The following is a 26,091-nucleotide window of genomic DNA, read 5'->3' on the forward strand; positions in this document are numbered from 1 at the left end:
ATAGCTATGGTGTTACCTCACATCTTGCTTCCCTGCTGGTGTCTCCCTGACTCCACCTTCTTTTTCTGAGTATCTCTTGCCACACTGTGTGCTATCTCCTGTAGACTCTAGAAGAATAAGGACTAAACCCCGCTCAGCCATATCTAAGTCAACATTTATATTATGCACACAGCTATGTATATGATAAATGTCCATTACTACTTATTTTAGTAAACCCTTCTGCATTCTTAAATTTTAAAAAATTTAATTAAACTGTGGTTAGGAAACTTTTTTCCAGCAAAGAGTCTGCATGTCTTTGGCTTCAAAGAGTCATGTGGAAACCACTGCAAGTGTGTGGCCTGGAGAACACACGAGCAGCAGAGCTTCATGCAGACAGCAGCATAGGAGATTTTACCATCAGTGTGGTCAGGTGCCAGCTCCTGAATGAAACCTTGCTGTGACCACTGGCCTCCCCATAAGCCAATGAGACTTAGTATGTTCTTAGTGTATGCAAAACTCCTATCCCATAAAGTACACAATAGGTAGAAGCCCAACAGCTAAGTTTTTAGCAGTAATCTTATACATGATGCTATGTCAGATATCTTTATGATGGAGGAAGGTCATCTGTCTAAGTGTTACTTTCATTGGTTAATAAACTGCCTTGGCTTTTTGATAGGGCAGGATTTAGATAGGTGGAGTAGACCGAACAGAATGCTGGGAGAAAGAAAGCAGAGTCAGGCAGACGCCATGATTCTCCTTCCCGAGACAGACGCTAGCTAGACTCATGCCGGTAAGCCACAACCTCGTGGAAGCATACAGATTATTAGATATGGGTTACTCAAGATGTGAGAGTTAGCCAATAAGAGGCTGGAACTAATGGGCCAGGCAGTCTTTAAATGAATACAGTTTGTGTGTTGTTATTTCGGGGTATAAGCTAGCTAGCCAGGTGGCCGGGAGCCGGGCGGTGGGAATGCAGTCCGCTATTCCTTCTACATCTTTATGAATATTTTATGGGAACATAAATATAAAATTCTATTAGAAAAACTACTAGGTTAGGAAATGACCACATTTGTAGAGTTTTATTTTTTTTACCCTCTTTTCACAAGATTGTACCAACAGTTCTTTACAGCATAAAGATGTTTCTCAAAGCCTTGCCAACACTATTCGTTGCATAACTCTCACCATATGTGAGTAGAGTTGAGCACTTTTCATGTTTTGACAGAGCTGATGTGAACACTAGCTAGTTAATGAAAAGAGCAGATCGTAAGCATACACACTACTTGGTGAGATAAACGCCTGTTTAATATCAATCAGGAACAAGGCAACACTGAGAAGGCTACAGAAAACCCTGCATGTTCCTTTCCAAACAGTGCCTGCCCTACTCCCATCCACTAATCCAGCCCATCCGGACCACTCTGTGTATAAAGGCTGTGCACTTCACTCAGTAAGATGTTCTAAAAGCCATCTCTGCTACCTTGAGGAACAGCAGTCTCTGCTAAGCAGTGGCCTACTGAGTGGGGACACTATAATTAGCCAACTCCCTCTCCCTTTGAAAGAAACCTAGGCTACTTGTGATCTGCAGTTGTTAGGAATTTTGAAAATACCATCCACCTTGGCCCTCGGATCTGTGACATGTCCCTCCTCCTGGTCCTGGTAGAGGTAAGCAAAGCAACGTTCAATGATCTTAGCTGTAGCCAGTGGAGTAAGTGCACCACTGGGGTCACATGGAACTTGGTCTTACCTTATGCTACAAGTCCTAAGGTTTGCTTCATTTTTTAATCATATTTTACCATCTGTTTTTTAGATTAAATAGTTCTAATGATCTTTAGGATCATGTTTCCTGCAATTTCCACTCTGTGGTTTTTAACTGGATATATTTTTCAGTTTTAGCATGTGCATTTCTTACTGTTTTAAATTTTCTGATTAAGATTTCCTGCTTTATTTGCTGCAAGAATATGTTCTTTTATATGCTTCATTACAACTGCTGTTTTAAGACTCTTGTCTGCTAATTTCAACATCTGAGTTCTCTTGACGTTACCTGCCTTCACTAAGTGCACTTGAGAACATATCTCTGCTTCCTGCACCCGTGGGCACTGAATTGTTTTTATTGTATTATGACTACTGTGGACACTGTGACATAAATACTTTGAGCTGTTAAGTTTCTGTAAAAATTTTTTGTTTCATTTAAGCAGACAACTTAATCTACACACACACACACACAATCTTTTCAGGGCCTCCAGTTACATCAACTCCTGTGTTTGCCTAAAAAACTTCTCTAGCAAGATTAAAGGGTTCTTTTCCTTTTTTGCTCATTTGGTGCTTCTGCAGTTACAGCTACCCCAGCAAGTTCACTGAGGAGTCGCCCACCTCTATGGTTTGACTCCCCTCTCATTTCTGTTTTTACTAGTGATGACTTCAGGGGAGAAGGATAGAGGAAGGCTGACTACTGATATCTATTTCAGGGCATCAATGGTGACTCAACTGGCATATTCACTGTCATAATTCATCATGATATATACTTATGATTTGTGCATGATGTTAGATATGAGTAAAAGAAGTAACAGGCTTTCATTTTCAACACACACACACACAAAAAAAAAACTATGAAAAGGACCAGGGTCTCAGTACATAGCTCAGGCTGGGCCTGCAATCTCAAGACAGCCAGCAATGGCCTTACACTCACACTCCTCTCTCAATACCCAAGCACTGAGGCTACAGGTGCGCAGCTCCACATAGCAGGAGCCATTCATCTGTGTGACTTAGATTTATTCTATAATTCACAGTCCCCCCCCCCCACACACACACACCAAAAAGAACAAAAGGAGGAGGGAAGAGAGAGAAAGAAAGGAAAAAAGGGAGGGAGGGAGGGAGGGAGGGAGGGAGGGAGGGAGGGAGGGAGGGAGGAAGGGAGGGAGGGAGGGAGGGGGAAAGAAACAAAAAAATAAACTAGGAGTTACTAGGCTGCAACTGTGATCTGTGAGCTCCTATTTAAAAGCCGGATGCACAGATGATACAGCCCTTCCACACAGACTCTGCGAGTAACACAAGCAATCGGACACTGAAACACGTCTATTCACTTCAGGCACTGTGGTTTACGGACTCCACACAAAAGGATGACTTTAAGAGGTTCTCTTTATACTAGTCAATACAGTCTACAATTTTGTGGAAACCACACAATCTCTTTATCATTCCTGAACAGATAAGAATTTCTATTACACTACCCTTCAGTCAAAACACAAAGTTTGCATGTGCCAGGCTCCAGATCCCTAGAAGAATGCAATCACTGTATTAGGATCATCAGGTAGCTTAAGCAAAGTGTGATCTTTAGCAGATTTTAAATACAAGGGCACAGGACTGTTTAAAGACTATAACTAATTTTTGATTAATTTCTCATAAGATGAAAGGATTTAAGTCTATTACAAGAAAATAATTAAAAGTTGATGTTTAGGAATACAAGGATAATAAAAACTTGTTAATGAAATAGTGGCTGAAAAGCCATGTCATATTTTATAATGATGTTAATTCATTTTAACAATACTGTTAAGTCTTAAGACATGCATTTCTTTGTTACTGAGCTCAAATGTAGACTTTCCACAATAATACATACCTTCAAGGATTAATTGCACACATCAGTTGTTTTAAAGTAGTATGCTCACTATGGGAGGCAGACAGTAAGAGCTCGCTATGCAAGCATCAAGATCTGAGTTTGGATTCCTAGCAACCACATTTAAAAGGCCAGGTATGTTAAGTCCAAGGTCCTCCCAACTCCCCCTAAATCCAGGAATGTGAGCAACCAAACTGACAAGGCTCACAGTGAGCCCGTCCATGCTGTAGAGTCCAAGCCCATCAGGACTTAACATAGTGAAGGGAACCCTGATGGCTCTTTGGCCTGGAGAGGAAGGGAGTGGGGGTATGGGTGGAAGGGAGGGGAGGGAAGGAGGAGGAGGAGGGGAGAAGATGGAAATTTTTAATAAAAAAGAAAAAATAAATAAAAGGCCAGGTATGCTGCCAAGTGCCATTAATCCTAGCACTGGGGAGGCAAAATAGGAGGGTCATTGGTGCTTGGGACCAGCTAGTCTTACCCAATTGGTGAGTTCCAGATTCAGTGAAAAACCATATACCAGAAAACAGGGCCGAAGCCATCTCCATTTCTGGCCTCCATATGCACACACATGCACAAATCTGCACATGCATGCACATGCCCTTTCACATAGACCATATACACCATATACACCATATAAACACAGAAATAAATACGTAAACAAAGAAGTAGGTTCAGCTGCTTAGACAAAAGTCCCTTGTTAATATTCACATTTAAATATTAAAAGTATTAAAAGGTTACATTTACTTCTGGAATCACAATATTCAAGGGTATTTATGTCTAGTTACATACGGCAGTCACAATAAGCCATAAATCTGACAGGAGTAGCCTGAGTTTACAAATTCAGCAACACCAGATCAACCATCAATGACCATCATGATATCTTTTCAGTTAGTGTAAAACTTAATTCAGCTGTAGAGCATGAGGCCTCAATAAGAAAGGCAAGAACACTGCTAGTTAACTTTTATTATGTCCATTCACAGAAAAGAGGTAACAGAGCACACCTGATACTACAGCTGTCCCTGGAGAGGCTCGCTCTTAAGGCTCGCTCTTAGCTGGCATCGAAGAACTTGGATTTGGAGGGTGTTCTCATCACCATGCAACTGATCAGAGTGGCTTACTGAACTCAAGTTGTTTGTGCAAACAATATGGTTTATGCTGAACAACTGCTTTCCTTCTAGGAATCTGAAATCATGGTACCTGACGGCCGAAGTTGACCACAGACCCAACTCCCAGTAAAGCTTTCTGTCTATGGATGGAGTCTCCAGTAAGCTTCTCTGGTAGACAACACCTAACCTATATTGTCACAATCCCACATTGGCAAAGCTAAGACCATGGTAAGTGACTCTACTCAGAGAAGAGTCTTGGAAATTGTACATTAATTTTACAATTAATTACACGTGTAAAATTAATTAATTTTACACGGGTATATACTGGGTCCTTAGAGAAAAATCACTGAATCCAGGGTGGTAGGAACTCTAACACAAGGCCACGAGCATCAGTAGGACTCTGCATCTATCTGTAACTCTTGAACAGTATTGTTATATACATACAAGGTCTTCACTATACTGGTGATTTGACATATGACCTTCTCAATATAATCAAGCCAGTCTGAAGCTGGGTCACAGCTCCACTTCAGTGTCAGTTAAAATCAGCAAACGGATGCAAATGGCAAAAACACGGTATGGCAATAATGGTGTAAGTCAGACCACAAAGGAAATAAAAGGTGCGGACGCGTCAAGCGGTGCAGCTGGGCAGAGACAATTCATCACACGCAGGCAGTCTTGTTTCGATGCTCTTCCGCAAAATCCTAAAGAACATCTCACATGCTCCCACTTGGGTTTTCTTTTTTGTCTATTCATACATTAGAATCCAGCCAAAAGCAATGTATTTCGGCTGCATGTGGGTGACAGAAGAAGGGAAACGTTTTATCAAGTGTCTCTGCTACTTAATGTCAGCGCTGTAATGTTCAAAGGACATATATATATATATACTCAAGTCATACTTCTTGTTGCTTTCCATTTATTCCTTTAGAGCACACCTCCACTTTCTGGCCAAAAGATCAAAAAGACTACAACACAAACGTAGGATAAAACAACGTAAAAGAAGACCCAAGGCTAGGTTAAAGAGTGTTCTAGGTCACTTTTGATAACAAAATCTTTTTTATCTTGATAATAGAAAGGAAAATCTTACTTTTTTCAAAACAAGCATCATGACACAACACAGCAAATTCATATCAAATATCAATTATATACTAGAAAAAAACAAAAACATAACAAGGAATTAACCATCTCCTTAAAACAAAGTTAGTAATCCCAGAACCATGAATGAAAGAGCACTGAGGTCTCCCGGCTTTCAGGAGGGCTTTGCTTGGGCTTAGGGTGGGGACAGGGGTCTAGACATTCAGCCACTGGGTTCCCATCAGTCCCATCCTCAGTGTGCTCAGTGAGGCAGACTTTAGTCATCTGTTCTAGTGGTTTTATTCATGGGCACAAATACTACTGGCAGAAAAGGGCTGATATAAAGTTTTCTTTTAATATAAAAGTTACAGACTTGTCAGAGTTTACACTAATAAAATCACAATTCTCTGTGTATCTAACCTCTATATATACTGCCTTTACATAATAAAGTTTTAAAAGATGGTAAGTTGCCAAAAAAGAAACACGTATTTGTGTTCTTATTTTATATATGTATAAAACGCACATGCACACACACACGCATGCACACACACATACACATTAGACAGGGCTCATCTACAGCATATGTTAGTCTCAAACACTGGATGCTCCAGCCCCCACATCCCAAGCACTGGGATTACAGGCATTTACAGCCAGGCACGGTGACACACCCATTTAATCCCAGCATTTAGGAGGTATACAGATACAGAATCACACAATTGTATACTAAAGTTAAACTTTATCACTTGGAGATGAAATAGTCAAAGTTTTAAACATTACCTATAGTTTAAAGCCAGTTTTATTGCTCTAAACCTCAATGAAATGGGCAACTTAGAATAAATTGTGGTAAAGTAAAACTCAATAGTGCATGGATAACAAAGGTATCATAGATGTTGGTTAAAAGTCATAACGGGGAGAGCACTGGTAAGACCACAGCACCCGGCCGAAACCGATAGTCACCAGGGCACTCTTCACATCAATAGCCACCATTTGGACTCTGGGCTTTATCAGTGTCCCAGCTGGTAATGGTGGAAGGTTAATGCCTTACCCCATTCTGTTCCATTTTCTACCCTAATTAGCCCTCCAAATCTATAGCTGTGAGTACCAAGTGTCTGTGCTCAAAAGAAACCAATTAATGCTAGCAAATTAGATCAAGTCCAAAGATTCGACAGCCAAACGGTTAGTTAAACGCTAGCTGTCAATAACTGCCGCTGGTGACTATAACAAGGCACCCGTCTTTCACCGAAAGTGACTTCACCTCTCTCCATCCCTAGAAAGGTTTCCATCTATCTCCTTCACAAACCTAAGCTGCTGGCAGTCTGACCCAGTTCTTACAACCAGCAGGGTTGAAAGGACATGGGGGAAGAGTAAACAGAAAAGCTGTCCTACATAGCATGTTCTGACATTTAGCAGAAAGTCAGAATGTTTCTTAAAATTCCTTTATCTTTATCCAGAAACCATACAATTAGCATACAAAATGTTCCTAAGTTTAATCCTATCATCATGTAACAAGGAAGAATATAAACAGTACAAAAATGGCAATATCCTGGCTCTCAACTGTGACTTACTGTTCTGCTTCAGAACCGCCTGTGGACTAACACCAGTCTACACTCCTGTCACACGGCAAATGGAGACTAAGGAGCATTGTGTGTCCAGAAAATAATTTTACGTTCTAAGCACTATTTAGGAACAGTCTTTTTTTTAAAAAAGTCAATATTCAAATACTCAGAAATCAATTAGAGCATGCTGCCTAGTAATAGGAAATCATTAAAATAATGTAAATGAATCTCAAATTCTGAGATGGTGCAATGCACATTTTACATTTATTTACTCATTTATTGTGTGTGTGCATGTTTTGTATGTGTGCAGTGTATGCATCAAGATGCATTGGGTGGGGGGGTCAGAGGACAACTTGAGGGCCTGGGAGTGAAGTTTAGGTCTTCAGGTTTGCTGGCAAATGCCTTTACCACTAAGCCATCTCACCAGCCCCTAACTAAGATGCTTTTACTGGGTAAAATAATGGAATTTTAAAAACCAAAATCTTAATATGCTAAATAACTCTTGATAGAACTTGAAACTGCATGTTTTGTTTTCTGCTATTATAAAGTAGTTATCGTAAAGCACGAATATTTTACAGTTCACTCTCTCATCTCAGGAACCAAAACAGAATCATTTTCTAAAGTCAGTGCGGTTCTGAAACCCGGAATCACACAGTTTCTCTGCATTTTCATCCAAATCTTACACGTTACCCAGTAACTAAGTCAGCTAGATTCCTGGCGCCCGAGGTACCATGGTAACGAGCTACAAAACAGAACAGATGCACTTGTGTTTACGCATTTCCCTGGTAGCGGAAGTTCTACTCCAAGAACTTTATTCCACTTTCAAGGTTTCCCTTGCCTCCCTGAAAAAGACTGTGTGTTTGAAAAGTCCCATGAGGCAAGGGGAAAACCACCCCTTGAGATTATTAGTGTGACACCTGCCAACACCAGATGTGTCCTGACCCCTGCAGGTGCCAATGGGCTAATTTCTGCCGACACCTGGGGTAGGGAGCTGAAGGGAGGAGCGCTGGATAAACAACCAGTCTCCAACGAAAGCGTAGCAGTCAGTACGACAGAAGGACTTCAAACAAGAGCAGCAGAAGGAGTTTCCAGGCAAGAGTAAGATCACAGAATGATTTTAAATTACTAACTGATCAAGGATTTCAAATATACGATTCACACAAGTCATACAACGCGAGCAACACAATGCTACCATAGGCACTGGTCCTGTTTCACTGCCTCAGCTGTATTCCAGAAGTCGACTTGAGGGTTGAAGGAGGAAAAGAAGAAAAAGGTCCCTAGCATGTTAACTTTACTGACAGTCATAAAACTAGGGTTGATAGAACCTGACTCCCCAGAGAGAAACTTGCAGCTATCTCACTAAAAATCACTGGCATGCTTGGACAAAGGTGGCTATGGGTACAGGGAGGGGAGGAGGTGGGAAAAGACTTTATTCTCATTTTATGCATTATGAGTGTTTTGCCTATACATACACCTGTGCATGGTGTACATTTCTGGTGCCCAACAGGACAAACGAGGGTATCAGATGGAACCGGAGTTACAGATGACTGGGTCCTCTGCAAGAGCAGTCAGTGCTCTTAATGACTGAGCCATCTCCCCAACCCCATTAGCAAAATTTTGCTGCCTTTTGTTAATGATGGCCAATCCAAGAGATCTATTCTTTTTAAAGACCTATCTACAGTAAAGTTCCCGCCTACTTTTCTAAGAGCCCATAACTACAGACCTGTGATGGTCCCGGTTTTTATCACTTTGTTTTTACCAGTGCATTACATACCAATCAACAAGATTTCTAAAATTACCATACATAGGAACAGTACGTGATTTACATAAGTAACTTCCACTTCAAAACACAAGACAAAACAGAGCACCCACCAAACGAGTCCAAGCAAGATTCAACACGAAGGAAAGCCATCGCTGTGTGAGCCTGTGTGTGCTGCACCAGACCAGGCTTCAGATGCAGCCAAGGCCCGCAGCACACTTGACTCTCTCAGGCCTCTCTCCAGAACATTCACATCTAGGTCTTCTCAGTAAACTACACTCTGGGAAGGAGGCTTTTCGCTCCTAAACTGGAGGCGTGCTTTTAAATTGTAAATGAACTGACTGGAAGTCTGAGACCTGGAATGCTGGTTTCTGGTGAAGGGTGAGAAGCAACTCATACATATTAATTCACTGACTACTTGACTCTGAGGCAGAGGATTAAATTCACATCGTATTATTACAAATGAGTTTGATCTTATATGAACACACGGATCTTACCTTCAACTTGCTCAGCACACCTCTCTCTGGCCTTTTCCCTCATTATTTTGGGGATCAGAACATCTTTCTCCACATGTCTGAGATGCTGCTCTGAAAAAGAAATTTTATGGTGCTGTCAGGTCAATAACTAGATAGGGGGGCATGATGCTAACATTATAGTTTATTTACCTGAGCAAACATGTTTTCAATGGCTCTTTTGCTACAGGATAAAGTTGTGATTACTATAAATCATTTAAGATATTTTTTTGAAAATTACTTATATTTTTTTATTATTTTTTATTAAAAATTTCCGCCTCCTCCCCACCTCCCTCCTATTTCCCTCCCCCTCCCCCCACACCCCCCACTTCCCTTTCCCTCCCTCTCCAGTCTGAACTGGGTTTTTTTTTTCTTTTTTTTTTATTAAAAATTTCCACCTCCTCCCTGCCTCCCATTTCCCTCCCTCTCCCCTCACTCCCCTCCCCCTCCTTCTCCAGTCTGAAGAGCAGTCAGGGTTCCCTGCCCTGTGGGAAGTCCACGATCTTCCCCCCTCCATCCAGGTCTAGGAAGGTGAGCATCCACACAGGCTAGGCCCCTCCAAAGCCAGTACATCAATAGGATCAAAACCCAGTGCCATTGTCTTTGGCTTTTCAGCAGCCCTCATTGTCAACCATGTTCTGGGAGTCTGGTTTTATCCCATGCTTTTTCAATCCCAGTCCAGCTGGCCTTGGCGAACTCCCATTAGATCAGCCCCACCATCTCAGTGGGTGGGTGCTCTCCTCACGGTCCTGACTTCCTTACTCATGTTCTCCCTCCTTCTGCTCCTCATTTGGACCTTGGGAGCTCAGTCTGGTGCTCCAATGTGGGGCTCTGTCTCTATCACTATTCATCGCCAGATGAAGGTTCTATATGGCCCGATCCTATAGCCATACTGATGAATATCTTGCATATCACCATAGAACCTTCATCTGGCGATGGATGGAGATAGAGAAAGATATTTTTAAATAAAAGAAAATGGGAAGGTCACAAGCAACATGTTTCTAAAGAAATCTCTATAAATTTTACTATAACATTCTTGGATAATGTATTCTACTCAGACTTAGCACAAATTTAAAGTCTGAATCTCATTCTTATTAATGTGATTTGCAAATGTTTTGATTTTCAGATACTGAGATGCAGGGATAGATGAAGACACATTAAAAGATACGTGAGAAGTGTCCCCCACCTTGGGTTCAAGCAGCCTAAGAAATTATAACTGGCACCTGGCACTGGAAGACCGGAACTGCAGAGGCCTATGAAACTGTGTGAGATTTCCGAGCTCTCTAAATACACCATCCACCATGGGCTGAAACTGCAAACGAGCAACTGCAACCACAGCCCACAAGCTCCCTGAATTCTGAGAGCACTGGAAAGCAAAGGTCTCCTTATAAATCCGCAACGGAGTTCAAAAGACAAAAGGGAGGTGAGGTGTGATTAAAGATGCCACATTTCCATGAGTGCCCCAGGAAAACTAAAGCCAAAGTGGGTGCTACCCCATGCAGAAACTCCCTAAGGACCAAAGCAGCACCCACAGCCACTAATCCTCTGCTGCCAGAGTGAAAGAAAGGTACTTAACCCCCAAAGTCCAGCAAGTTCCCCCAGGAATTCTCTAAGAAGATTTGGAACCTCTAAACTCTCTCCGGTAAAAACCTATCAATAGCTTTTGGGTATGGGAGCTATGAACTAACTACATATTTATAGAGAAGATAACAGTCTCTCTCTCTTTCTCTCTCTCTCTCTCTCTCTCTCTCTCTCTCTCTCTCTCTCTCTCTCTCTCTCTCTCTCTCTCTCTCTCACACACACACACACACACACACACCAGGCAACCAAGGACAAAGCATCCAAGAATCACCTCAGTTTAAAGAACAAAGTGGCAGGGAATAACCAAGCATAATTTATAAAAGAGTAAGCAACTCCTAAGAGATAAAACCATAAGAGAGAGGATGTTGAAAAAAATTACACTAAAAATAGAGAAACAAACAGACATGAGTCCTCAGACAGAAGTGGGGCAAGGGCTGTCCAAACACAGTTGGATAAAATGCCTAACCCTGCAAAATGAAAAGCGCGGTGCCCACAAAGGGGAGGGGCACGATGGACAGGACGTCTACCGGATCATGGAGTAGAAAGATGATAGAGTCTCTGAGAGGTGGTTCCTTTATGCCTACGACCACAAGAGTCAAACCCCAATTAGGAGTGAGGTTAAAGGCTTTCAGATGCAGGAACTAAAATGTTTATTCCAAGTGATCGCCTTATTACTACTGAATGACTCAGAACCATGTTTATGCTCAAGGATCCTAAGGTCAGAGGACTTCTATGCTAGGGCTCAGTGACTGGTGTTGATGTCAACACCTGCAAAAGCTGTGACTAGAGGACTGGTTTACAATCAATTCTTTCTTCACCTCTGCATCTGACATCTGGGCTGGAATGATCATAGGCAGGGCTTGCTTAGCTAGAGGTCACCTACAGGCCTCTCTGTCTCGTATGAATTCTCAGTTTGGCAGGTGGCTCAGGAGATCTCAACCTGAGAAGGAATGTCTAGAGGTGATGCAATTCGAGACAGCCAGATAAACCCCACGTGGCCTTTCCTGATCTTGTCCCCCCAAACCATCATTATGATTCCAAGTTTTAGGGATGCCCCTCTTCAGGTGGGAAGGAACTGAACTCCATAGTTTGCATCCAGACCGCATTACAAATGAGCATGAGCAATGGGAGATAATGTAACCTCTGTAAAACAAAACCACACACAAAAAACCCAGAATATATACTGATTAAAAAAAAACATACTAAATCTTTAAAAAAAAAAAAGTCCTATTACTGGAGTTACAGATGGTTGTGAGCTGCTTGTAGAGAATGGGAAGCAAACCTGCGTCCTCTGGAAGAGCAGCAAGTGCTCTTAACCACACCTTTAATTTTACATTTTAAAACTGTAAAATAGTTTAACATTATCAAGTAATTCGGTATAAAATTTATAGACTACTCCACTTAACAACAGGACACTTATCAAAATAAACTGTAACTTGATAAAGCAAATCACTGAACATCTGAAGGAATTCAAAGCAGACAAAGCTTGACCTCTGGACAACAATGTAATTAGTAAAAGTCAATGACAGAAAGATCTCTGAATGTCTCTAAATGTGTTTAAAAACAGTAACACGTTTTTAGGTAATCCACTGGGTCTAAAGTGATACCCAAAGAAAAATTATAAAATATTTCAAAATTAATGAAAATGAAAATACATAAAAAGCCTATGCTACAGCTAAGACAGCACTTGCAAGGAGACGTGTGCTACAGAGCCTAAGCAGAAGCCGGAAGTCAGTGTGAGCATCTACCTGAAACCAAAATAACAGAAACAAAAATCAATGAAACAAAACTGGTTAAGATAATAAAAATTGATAAACCCTACCAAAACTGATGGGAGTGTTCACAAATTTCAAATATGTACTTACAGACGCTTTTAAACAGAAGTGAGGTTAATGGTACTCTCCATTCATGAGGAGGTATTCTTAAATACAAAAAGACCATAAAAAGCAATTATGGTGTTGGTTAAGAGATCTACATTCAAGTTGGAGAAACGGCTCAGTGGTGAAGAGGCCTGGGGTTCTATTCCCAGCACCCACGTGGCAGCTCACCAGCTCTATAACTTTAGTTCCAGGGGATCTAATGCCCTCTTCGGGTCTCTGCAGGCACCAGGCACACACATGGCACAGACATACACACAGGCTAAATACCCATGCACATAAAAAATGATGATGATGATGATGATAATGACAATGCAATATTTTTAAAAGATATCTACATTCCAGCTGCACATGGTGGCAAATACTTCCTTACAATCCCATCATTTGGAGGGTTCTAAGCCAGCTTAGGCTACAAATGACACTGTCTCAAAAAAAAGGAACAGACGGATATGGGGGAATGGTTTATTCAGTAAAGTACCTACTGTTCCAGCACAAGAACCTATCCCTTGAGCCCACATAACCTGCCAGCCACGGTGATATGTCATTGCAGTCCCAGTACTGAGAAGGTGAGACTCACCCCAGCCAGTGTAACCTAATCAGTGAACTCCAGGCCAATGAGACAGATCTAGTCTCAGAGGATGATGGAGGATTCTCATTGGCTAATAAACAAACTGCCTTGGCTTTTTGATAGGGCAAAATTTAGATAGGTGCAGTAGACAGAACAAGAAAAAGGAAGTGAGGTAGATGGCTCAATTACCACACCTCTCCTAAGTGAGGCAGACTGCCGTGCCTCTCCTGAGAGAGAGAGATGCCATGAAGCCAGCCACCAGGCCAGACGCGATGCAGCTCCAGCCCTAGATGGACGTACGTTAGAATCTTTCCGGTAAGGCATCACTTCGTGGTGCTACACAGATTATTAGATATGGGTTAATCAAGATGTGAGTAAGAGGCTGAAACTAATGTGCAAGGCAGTGTTTTAAAGAATACAATTTGTGTGTTGTTATTTTGGGGCATAAGCTAGCCAGTGGCCGGGAGCAGGGCGGCAGGAACACAGCCTGCAGCCCCTCACTACAAGAGGAGGTAACAGCATTCCTGAGGATGACAATCAGGCTTGTCCTTCAGCTTCTGTGCACCCGCACACACAGGCACACACATATGCTAACACAACAAACATTTTTAGAAAAAAATCTACCTACAGATATCTGTATTCCGCTTGAATGATAAAGTATGAGTGACTATCGATAGACCTTAATAAACTACACATGCATATTGTAATCTATAAGGCAACCACTAAAAGAAAAGTAAGACTTAAACTTAAAAGCATTACAAATAAAAAAACAGTTGAAAGCAAAGCAGGATTCAAAATTAAATGCACTCCCTTTTATGTATCAAGGTAACAACAACACATCAAATTCTGTGAGAAAAAACTAAATCAGTAAATATGCATGGGAAACCTACAGCAGTAAAGATCACAGAAAAAAAACAACTCAAGGAAAAGTGGACTGGAGTTAGGGATTAGAAGACTAAGAAAATAACGAAGAACAAAAAGCAGTGAAAGGGATGACAATGACAAATGAGAAAAACGCAAGGGTTTTTGTTTTGTTTTGTTTGTTTGTTTTTTAAGATCAACAGAATTGGTCACAGGAGCTTCCTTCAACAAATGTGGTCAAATATTTAAAGAACAAATAACAGTGACTTTGCAGTCTCTTCCCAACACAGCAGAACAGCACTGTGCTGACCCCAGAGCAAAGGCAGTATTTACAACACATACACACACAGTACACCTAATTAACACGGGTGTTAACATTCTCTAGAAAATACCAGTGAATAAAACAGCAATATGTAAAAAGAAAACCACACAAATAAGTTGGGTTTATCCCAGCAACACAATATTTAACTCAATGAAAAGTATCTAAACACCAAACAAAACAAACAAAAAAAGCAAAACAAAATAAATTCTGTATCTGGGAAAATACTTCAGAGAAGTACACTGAACAACTTCCTTATAAAAACTAAAATGTGATATACAAGTGCACAGAACTGCCTAGGGACATAGCTCACAGGGATAGTGTCTAACAGGATCCTGGGTCGGGTTCCGGGGAGAATGTCTAACAGGATCCTGGGTCGGGTTCCAGGGAGAATGTCTAACAGGATCCTGGGTCAGGTTCCAGGGAGAATTTAAAAAAAAAAAAAAATCAGGAGGGACCACCGACTCTCCACAACTCCCCCTGCCACCAGCACACTTCCTGCTCTTCCTGCAGGGGTTATTCTCCCCGGATACCGCCTCTCTCTCCCTGTCCCTTCCCAGCTTGCACCCAGAATCCTCCCCCCCCTCCCCCTTCCTCATCCTCCCGTCTTTGGGGCCACAAAATCCCACAGCTCAGCTTGTTTGGGCTCTGGGGACCTGGAATTGAGTGCACCCAGGCCGGTGGGAGGTCCCCTCCTTCATTTGACTGCCCGGAGCAAGGTAGGCCTTTGTCTGAGAGCTGCTTGGCCTGCAAGGGGACCTCACAGTCTGCAGAAGGATCCATCATTCTTTGGGGTGAGTGAGGAGTGAGTGCCCGAACCGCGGCAGCTGCCCGGTGAGGGACCACCGACTCTCCACAACTCCCCCTGCCACCAGCACACTTCCTGCTCTTCCTGCAGGGGTTATTCTCCCCGGATACTGCCTCTCTCTTCCTGTCCCTTCCCAGCTTGCACCCAGAATCCTCCCCCCCCTCCCCCTGCCTCATCCTCCCGTCTTTGGGGCCACAAAATCCCACAGCTCAGCCTGTTTGGGCTCTGGGGACCTGGAATTGAGTGCACCCAGGCCGGTGGGAGGTCCCCTCCTTCATTTGACTGCCCGGAGCAAGGTAGGCCTTTGTCTGAGAGCTGCTTGGCCTGCAAGGGGACCTGAAAGTCTGCAGGAGGATCCATCGTTCTTTGGGGTGAGTGAGGAGTGAGTGCCCGAACCGCGGCAGCTGCCCGGAGAGGGACCACCGACTCTCCACAACTCCCCCTGCCACCAGCACACTTCCTGCTCTTCCTGCAGGGGTTATTCTCCCCGGATACCGCCTCTCTCTCCCTGTCCCTTCCCAGCTTGCACCCAGAATCCTCCCCCCCTCCCCCTTCCTCATCCTCCCGTCTTTGGGGCCACAAAATCCCACAGCTCAGCCTGTTTGGGCTCTGGGGACCTGGAATTGAGTGCACCCAGGCCGGTGGGAGGTCCCCTCCTTCATTTGACTGCCCGGAGCAAGGTAGGCCTTTGTCTGAGAGCTGCTTGGCCTGCAAGGGGACCTCACAGTCTGCAGAAGGATCCATCATTCTTTGGGGAAGAGATGGGCAGGCGCCAATGCAGGAGCTCCTCCAACAACATGAAAGGCAACATGACATCACCACAAGCCAGACATCCCGAAACAACAAGAATTGAACACCCTACCCCAGAAGATATAGAAGAAACCGACATTAAACAGTACTTTATAAAAATAATAGAGGACCTTAAACAGGAGGTAAAAAACTGTCATAAAGAAATGGAGATGACAAACAAAAAGGTAGACGAAATAAATAAATCTCTCAAAGATACCCAAGAAAAACAAGAAAAGCAATCAAACAGGTAAGGGAAACAGTACAAGACCTGATAAATGAAATGGAGGTATTGAAGAAAACACAATCTGAGGGACGACTGGAAATGGAAACTCTGAGTAAACGAACAGAAACTTCAGAGACAAGTATTTCCAACCGAATACAAGAGATGGAAGAAAGAATCTCGGACTCTGAAGATACTATAGAAGAAATAAACTCACAGATTAAAGAACTAAACAAATCTAACAAATTCTTAACACAAAACATTCAGGAAATCTGGGACACCATGAAAAGACCAAACCTAAGAATAATTGGGGTAGAAGAAGGAGAAGAATTACAACTCAAAGGCCCAGAAAACATATTCAACAAAATTATAGAAGAAAACTTCCCCAACCTAAAGAAGGATGTTTCCTATGAAGGTACAAGAAGCCTACAGAACACCAAATAGACTGGATCAAAAGAAAGCATCCCCACGCCATATAATAATCAAAACACAAAACATACAGAATAAAGAACAGATATTAAGAGCTGCAAAGGAAAAAGGTCAAGTAACATATAAAGGGAAACCTATCAGAATTACACCTGATTTCTCAATGGAAACCATGAAAGCCAGAAGAGCTTGGATAGATGTGCTACAGACACTTAGGGAACATGGATGCAAGCCTAGACTATTATACCCAGCAAAGCTTGCATTCACCATTGATGGAGAAAACAAGATATTCCAGGACAAAAACAGATTTAAACAATACGCAGCCACAAATCCAGCCTTGCAGAAAGTAATAGAAGGAAAATCACAAACCAAGGAGTCCAACAACGCCGACAATAACTCAGGCATCTAGCGACCCTTCACCAGCACAACTAGAAGAAGGGAAACACACAAACTCTACTACTAAAAATGACTGAAGTTAACAACCACTGGTCATTAATATCACTTAATATCAATGGACTCAATTCACCTATAAAAAGGCACAGGCTAAGAGACTGGATACGAAAACAGAATCCAACATTTTGCTGTTTACAAGAAACACACCTCAACCACAAAGACAGGCACCTACTCAGAGTAAAGGGTTGGGAAAAGGTTTATCAAGCAAATGGCCCTAAGAAACAAGCGGGTGTGGCCATACTAATTTCCAACAAAGTTGACTTCAAACTAAAATCAATCAGAAGAGATGGAAAGGGACACTTTATACTCATAACAGGAAAAATCCTTCAGAATGAAGTCTCAATCCTGAATATCTATGCCCCTAATATAAAAGCTCCCACTTATGTAAAAGAAACACTTCTAGAACTCAAGGCAGCCATCAAACCACACACACTAATAGTTGGAGACTTCAACACTCCTCTCTCACCAATGGACAGGTCAATCAGACAGAAACCTAACAGAGAATTGAAAGACTTAATGGAGGTAATGAACCAAATGGACTTAACAGACATCTATAGAACATTCCACCCAAATAGGAAAGAATATACCTTCTTCTCTGCGGCTCATGGAACCTTTTCGAAAATTGACCATATACTTGGTAACAAAGCAAACTTCCACAGTTACAAAAAAATATTAGTAACCACCTGTGTCTTATCGGATCACCATGGATTAAAATTAGAATTCAACAACAATGCTACCCCCAGAAGGCCCACAAACTCATGGAAACTGAACAGTCAACTACTGACCCACACCTGGGTCAAGGAAGAAATAAAGAAAGAAATTAAAGTCTTTCTTGAATTTAATGAAAACAAAGACACAACATACTCAAACCTATGGGACACAATGAAAGCAGTGCTAAGAGGAAAGTTCATAGCACTAAGTGCCCACTTAAAGAAAACGGAGAAGAAAGCACTCATTGGTGACTTAACAGCACACCTGAAAGCTCTGGAAAAAAAAGAAGCAGACTCACCTAGGAGAAGTAGAAGACTGGAAATAATCAAACTGAGGGCAGAAATCAACAAAATAGAAACACAGAAAACAATCCAAAGAATCAATGAAACAAGAAGCTGGTTCTTGGAGAAAATCAACAAGATTGACAAACCCTTAGCCAAACTAATCAAACGGCAGAGGGAGAACACGCAAATTAACAAGATCAGAAATGAAAAGGGGGACATAACCACAGACACAGAGGAAATTCAGAAAATCATTAGATCTTACTACAAAAGCCTGTATGCCACAAAATTGGAAAATGTAAAAGAAATGGACAGTTTTTTAGATAAATACCATATACCAAAGTTAAACCAGGACCAGGTAAATGCTCTAAATCGTCCTGTTAGTCGCGAAGAATTAGAAACTGTTATCAGAAACCTCCCTACCAAAAAGAGCCCAGGACCACATGGTTTCAATGCGGAATTCTACCAGAACTTCCAAGAAGACCTAATACCTATACTCCTTAAGGTATTTCATAATATAGAAACACAAGAGTCACTGCCAAATTCCTTCTATGAAGCTACAGTTACCCTGATACCTAAACCACACAAAGACTCAACCAAGAAAGAGAATTACAGGCCAATCTCACTCATGAACATGGACGCAAAAATTCTCAATAAAATACTGGCAAACCGAATCCAAGAACACATTAGAAAAATTATCCATTACGATCAAGTAGGCTTCATCCCAGAGATGCAGGGCTGGTTCAACATACGAAAATCTATTAATGTAATCCATCATATAAACAAACTGAAGGAAAAAAACCATATGGTCATCTCATTAGATGCTGAAAAAGCATTTGACAAAATTCAGCACCCTTTTATGATAAAGGTCTTGGAGAGATTAGGGATACAAGGGTCATTCCTAAATATAATAAAAGCTATTTACAGCAAGCCGACAGCTAACATCAAATTAAACGGAGAGAAACTCAAGGCTATCCCACTAAATTCAGGAACACGACAAGGCTGTCCACTCTCTCCTTATCTCTTCAATATAGTGCTTGAAGTTCTAGCAATAGCAATAAGACAACATAAGGGAATCAAGGGGATTCAATTTGGAAAGGAAGAAGTTAAACTTTCATTATTTGCAGATGATATGATAGTATACATAAGCGACCCCAAAAACTCCACCAAAGAACTCCTACAGCTGATAAACTCCTTCAGTAACGTGGCAGGATACAAGATCAACTCCAAAAAATCAGTCGCCCTCCTATACACAAAGGATAAGGAAGCAGAGAGGGAAATCAGAGAAGTATCACCTTTCACAATAGCCACAAATAGCATAAGATATCTGGGAGTATCGCTAACCAAGGAAGTGAAGGATTTATTTGACAAGAACTTTAAGTCTTTGAAGAAAGAAATTGAAGAGGATACCAGAAAATGGAAGGATCTCCCCTGCTCATGGATTGGGAGGATCAACATAGTAAAAATGGCAATTCTACCAAAAGCAATCTATAGATTCAATGCAATCCCAATCAAGGTCCCATTAAAATTCTTCACAGAGATTGAGAAGACAATAATCAACTTTATATGGAAAAACAAGAAACCCAGGATAGCCAAAAAATCTTATACAATAAAGGTACTTCTGGAGGCATTACCATCCCTGACTTCAAACTCTATTACAGAGCTACAGTATTGAAAACGGCTTGGTATTGGCATAAGAACAGAGAAGTTGACCAATGGAATCGTATAGAAGACCCGGATCTTAAACCACAAACCTATGAACACCTGATTTTTGATAAAGGAGCCAAAAGTACACAATGGAAAAAAGAGGGCATCTTCAACAAATGGTGCTGGCATAACTGGATGTCAACCTGTAGAAGAATGAAAGTAGATCCATATCTATCACCATGCACAAAACTCAAGTCCAAATGGATTAAAGACCTCAATATTAATTTGAACACATTGAGATTGATAGAGGAGAAAGTGGGAAGTACTCTACAACAAATGGGCACAGGGAACCGTTTCCTATGCATAACCCCAGCTGCACAGACTTTAAGGGCAACATTGAATAAATGGGACCTCCTGAAGTTGAGCAGCTTCTGTAAAGCAAAGGACATTGTCACTAAGACACAAAGGCAGCCTACTGACTGGGAAAAGATCTTCACCAACCCTGCAACTGACAAAGGTCTGATCTCTAAAATATATAAGGAACTCAAGAGACTAGACGGTAAAATGCCAATTAACCCAATTAAAAAATGGGGCACTGAACTGAACAGAGAATTCTCAACAGAAGAAGTTCGAATGGCCAAAAGACACTTAAGGTCATGCTCAACCTCCCTAGCTATCAGGGAAATGCAAATCAAAACAACTTTGAGATATCATCTTACACCTGTCAGATTGGCTAAAATCCAAAACACCAATAATAACCTTTGCTGGAGAGGTTGTGGGGTAAGGGGCACACTCATCCATTGCTGGTGGGAATGCAAACTTGTGCAACCACTTTGGAAAGCAGTGTGGCGGTTTCTCAGGAAATTCGGGATCAACCTACCCCAGGACCCAGCAATTCCACTATTGGGAATCTACCCAAGAGATGCCCAATCATACAACAAAAGCATATGCTCATCTATGTTCATAGCAGCATTATTTGTAATAGCCAGATCCTGGAGACAGCCTAGATGCCCTTCAGTGGAAGAATGGATGAAGAAACTGTGGAATATATACATGCTAGAATACTACTCAGCGGTAAAAAACAATGACATCTTGAATTTTGCAGGCAAATGGATGGAAATAGAAAACACTATTCTGAGTGAGGTAACCCAGACCCATAAAGATGAACATGGGATGTACTCACTCATATTCGGTTTCTAGCCATGATTAAAGGACATCGAGCCTATAAGTTTGGGATCCTTGAGAAGATAATAAGAAGGTGAACTCCCAAAAAAGATATAGTAATCCTCCTGGATATTGGAAGTAGACACGATCGCCAGGCAAAATTGGGAACTTGAGGGTTGGGCAAGACTGGGCCAAGGGAAGATGGGGAGAGAAAAGTGTGAAGGGGAGAGTGGGGGGAGCTCGGAGGAATGGGGTGCTTGGGATATAGGAAGGGTGGATATGAGAGCAGGGAAGCATATATCTGAATTTAAGGAGCTACCTGAGGGTTGTCAAGAGACTTGACCCTAGAGGGGTTCCCAGGTTTCCAGGGAGACGCCCCCAGTTAGTTCCTTGGGCAGCTGAGGAGAGGGAGCCTGAAAAGGCCAGTTCCTATAGCCATACTGATGAATTTCTTGCATATCACCATAGAACCTCCACCTGACGATAGATGAAGAAAATGACAGAGCCCCACCTTGGAGCACCGGACTGAGCTCCCAAGGTCCTGATGAGGAGCAGAAGGAGAGAGAACATGAGAAAGAAAGTCAGGACCGTGAGGGAACCTCCAGCTGGCGACAGATGGGGAAGGTGACTGAGCCCCACATTGGAGCACTGGACTGAGCTCCCAAGGTCCCGATGAGGAGCAGAAGGAGCGAGAACATGAGGGAGAAAGTCAGGAACGAGAGGGGTGCGTTCACTCATGGAGACGGTGGGACAGAACTAATGGGAGATCACCAACTCCAGTTGGAATGGGACTGATGGATCATGCGACCAAACCCGTCTCTCTGAGTGTGGCCAACAGCGGGGGCTGACTGAGAAGCAAAGGACAATGGCTCTGGGCTCTGATTGTTCTTCATGGACGGGCTCTGTGGGAGCCTTCTCAGCTTGGTCGATCACCTTCCTGGACCTGGGGGGAGTTGGGAGGACCGTGGTCTTAGCATAGAGTGGGGAACCCTGATGGCTCCTTGGCCTTGAGAGGGAGGGAGGGGAGGTATGGGTGGAGGGGAGTGGAGGGAAGGGGGAGAAGGAGGGGAGAGAAAGGGGAGAAGGAGGGGAGGGAGGGGGGAGGAGGAGGGAAGGAGATGGAAATTTTTAAATATAAAAAAAAATAAACCATGAGAAAAAAAAAACAAAAACAAAAAAAAAAAGATATTAAAAACACTTAAGGAAAGGTTCATCATCCTTAGACATCAGGAAAATGTAAATCAAACAACTCTGAGATACCATCTTACACCAGTCAGAATGGCTAAGATCAAAAACACCAATGATAGCTTATGCTGAAGATGATGTGGAGTAAGGGGAACACTCATCCATTGCTAATGAGAATGAAAATTTGTACAGCCACTCTGGAAATCAGTATGGCAGTTTCTCAGAAAATTGGGAACCAGGTGCTGGAGAGATAGCTCAGCAGTTAAGAGCATTGATTATTCTTCCACAAGTCCTGAGTTCAATTCACAGCACGTGGTACTTCACAACCACCTGTAATAAGATCTGGTGCTAACTTCTGTCCTGCAGGGATGCATGAAGGCAGAACACTGTATACATAATAAATAAATAAATAAATAAATAAATAAATAAATAAATAAATATTTTTAAAAAAAAAAATAAAGAAAATTGGGAACCAACCTACCTCAGGACCCAGTAATACCATTCTTGGGTATATGCCCAAAGGATGCTCAATCATACTACAAGGAGAGTTGTTAAACTATGTTCATAGCAGCATTATTTGTAATAGCCAGAACCTGAAACAACCTAGATGCCCCTCAACCGAAAAATGGATAAAGCAAATGTGGTACATTTATACAATGGAGTACTACTCAGCAGTAAAAAAAAATCTTGAAATTTGCATGCAAATAAACACAACTATTAAAAAAAAAATCAATACATTAGACTTCATCAAACTGTCAAAGTTCTGCTCTGTGAGAGCACCCATGAAGAAGGTGTGATATTCACGGTGTGAGTCTTGGAGCCACAGGTGCATCTGGGGTCTAGGATCCCTATGACCTGGAGCAGTGTGAGCAGAAAGGCTGTCTGTCCACAGGCCTGCCAGCAGCTCTTCTGACCTGGGAACCAGTCACCGTGACTAATGAAGGCAGAGCCTTCACTGGAGTGTGGCTGGGAGGGCACTTGTCCAGCATGCGCACGTCCATGGGTTCCAGCCCGGCACTGCCAAAAAGAAATGGCAGTGGGGGGTATGAAGAAAGACAAGCTATAGGTGGAAACGATTTTTACAAACCACAACTGACAAGGGACTTACATTGAAAATACATGAAATTTCTGTAAGCTCAGCAGTAAGAAAGAAACAATCCAAGGGCTGACAAGATGCCCTAGTGGGCAATGTTGCTTCCTGCATAAGCCTGGCACCCCGAGTTTCATCACTGAAGTCCAAGGAAAAGTGAAAAAGAGAACTGACCAAACAAAGCTGTCTTCTGCCCTTCCTGTCATTCACAATCACACACACACACCATGCATGTTCACATACACCATGATAATAATTTTAATTATTAAAAAAAAACAAATCCAATAGTAAATGGGCAAAAGACTAGGACAGACATTTTACCAAAGGAGGTACACAGATGGAAAATAAGCATATGAAGATGTTCAATGTATTAGCTTAGAGAAAGACAAATTAAAGGGACAAGGAGACAGCAATAAAGTCTATCAAACTGGACACAATTAAAATGACAAGGAGTTGACAAAGATATGGAGCAAATGCATCCCCTTCTCTGCTGTTGGGAGGAACTTCCTACGGTACCCTCTAGAAGGTGAGGGTGCACTTCTTCAAAAAGCTAAGCATACACTTATCATACAACGAAGCAAAATCTTGAGGATTAACTCCAGAAAAGTGCAAACTCACGTTCTTGTGAACATCTGCACACAAACCTCAGCATAGCTATATGTCTAATACATAACACAAAGCTACCCAACAAGTGAGTGCACATGCAACAGATCACTAGACCACAGAATATTACGAAGCAATACAGCAAAGTGACCCCTGGCATACAACTCAAAGGCTGCACAGGACGAAACTATGCTGATGGAAAACAAACCACTGAGAGGCAACATGGGACCTCTCTGTAGTTAAAAAAAACACTCTGCTGTTGTGTGCTATTCTGATCTCATTCAGATGCTCCCAAGACTGTCAATGAAATTTGCTTTGAATCAAGGGGTGGACCTAGCTACTAGCTGACCAAAATCAACCACAGAGGTTTTGGAGCACTGAGGAAAGACAGATAGGAAGTAGTAAGGCAGGGTTTAGAGAGGGTCTTGGCCTTTTGGGATCTAGGAATGAGATAGACAGAGACACAGAGAGAGACAGAGGAGATAACTGGTCACTTCTTTGCCACTTCTCTGGTCATTCAGGTTCATACCCCAATATTTGACTTCCAAGTTTTTATTGATAAAGAATAATTAGATAAATGCTTCACCTGGTGTCCAACTTGGGACACAAAGCCATGAGGTAGCAACTCACCCCTGGCTTTGCAGCCACTGCTGGCACCCTTTCCTCCCTCACCCCGGGGCCTCTGAGTGAGTCTGGGATGTTCCTGTTACAACCTCTTTACAAGACCTCCCAGCTGTACCCATCTCTGGCCCCAGACCCCACAGGCAGCTGGGCCTCAAAGGCTGACAGAGCAAGCCACCTACCACCAACCAGCTCTGCTTCAGGGGGCCCCATGCCCTCACTTCCCACCATGCACTCTCAGACAGACCAGCTCTGCACAAGCAGCTGCAGAGCTCCTCAGCCAGGCTGTGCACTGCCCACATTCTCTGATCAGACATGCTGTACAGCAACAGCCACTTCACACTTCACTGTTGTCACCAATAGCAGATCTGGTGAGACACCTAGGAATTCTTAAGGAGGGGATTTGGTTTCTTAAGGGTGAGGTTTCCTCATGTTAAGAATGAGGAACAATATTACGATGCAGGGCTTAGGTCTCTGTATAGTTCCACAATGCATGGTCTGAAAATGGAACAATTAAATGAAGGGATAATCAACTTAGCCAGGACTGAGATAATGTCGGCTGTAATTATTATTGGCTTGGTAATTCAAGTTTTATCCTTTAAAAGGTTTTGATATCAGTGACAAATGTGAGAAACTGACTGATAAAATACAATCCTTAAAAGGCCTACTAATGAAACTAAGAAAAATATCCACGCACAGATGGAGGAGTTTAGAACAGAACCACCACACCACTGCACTATAAAACTGAAGAGGAGAAAAACAACCTTAATTTATCCAATTACTATTCAAGAACGACCATCAGAGGATAGGCACCTCCAAGGCTATTCAGAAGTTAACTGGGGTCCTGTAGAAATGTCGGAAGCAGTCATTTCATATGGTATGAATTCACCATTTGTAAAGCAGATGTCAAATTCATGAGCCGCTCAAAACAAAATTATTTCACAAAACTGGGAAAATTTAGTTATAACAGTACTGGAAGCTGGCCCTCAGTCAGAATGGAAAACATAGAGGAGACGAAGCAAGGGTCATAGAACAAGGAAGTAGGGTCAGAGCTATAGAAATTTCCCAAGAATACCTTCTTGGTGAGGCCCAGCTTAGTGAATTTGCAAGGACGAATTACATATCACAATCATACCTTGGCTCTATGCTATAAAGCAGCTTTGAATGCTTGGAAGAATCAGGAAAGGAAACTGAGTCATTTACTAAAATTATACAAGACCCAAAAGAATACTGATTTTTCTTAATAGATTGACTTCAGCTGTAAACAGAATATCAGTTCCAGAAGTTAGACAAATATTAA

The 26,091-nt window shown here is 42.2% G+C and overlaps 1 protein-coding gene across 1 annotated transcript in view; it reads right to left on the reverse strand.

Moving 5' to 3' along the window:
• The window catches only part of Cmc1 (C-X9-C motif containing 1), a 77,481-nt gene that overhangs the window by 31,728 nt on the left and 19,662 nt on the right, over positions 1-26,091 (reverse strand). Inside the window, exon 2 of the mRNA XM_038324455.1 lies at positions 9,573-9,662. Coding sequence (XP_038180383.1) covers positions 9,573-9,662 — 90 coding nt within the window. The remainder of the gene's footprint in view (positions 1-9,572; positions 9,663-26,091) is intronic.

This window comes from Arvicola amphibius, chromosome 3 (assembly GCF_903992535.2).
Source record: "Arvicola amphibius chromosome 3, mArvAmp1.2, whole genome shotgun sequence".
In the NCBI taxonomy this organism is placed as follows: Eukaryota; Metazoa; Chordata; class Mammalia; order Rodentia; family Cricetidae; genus Arvicola; species Arvicola amphibius.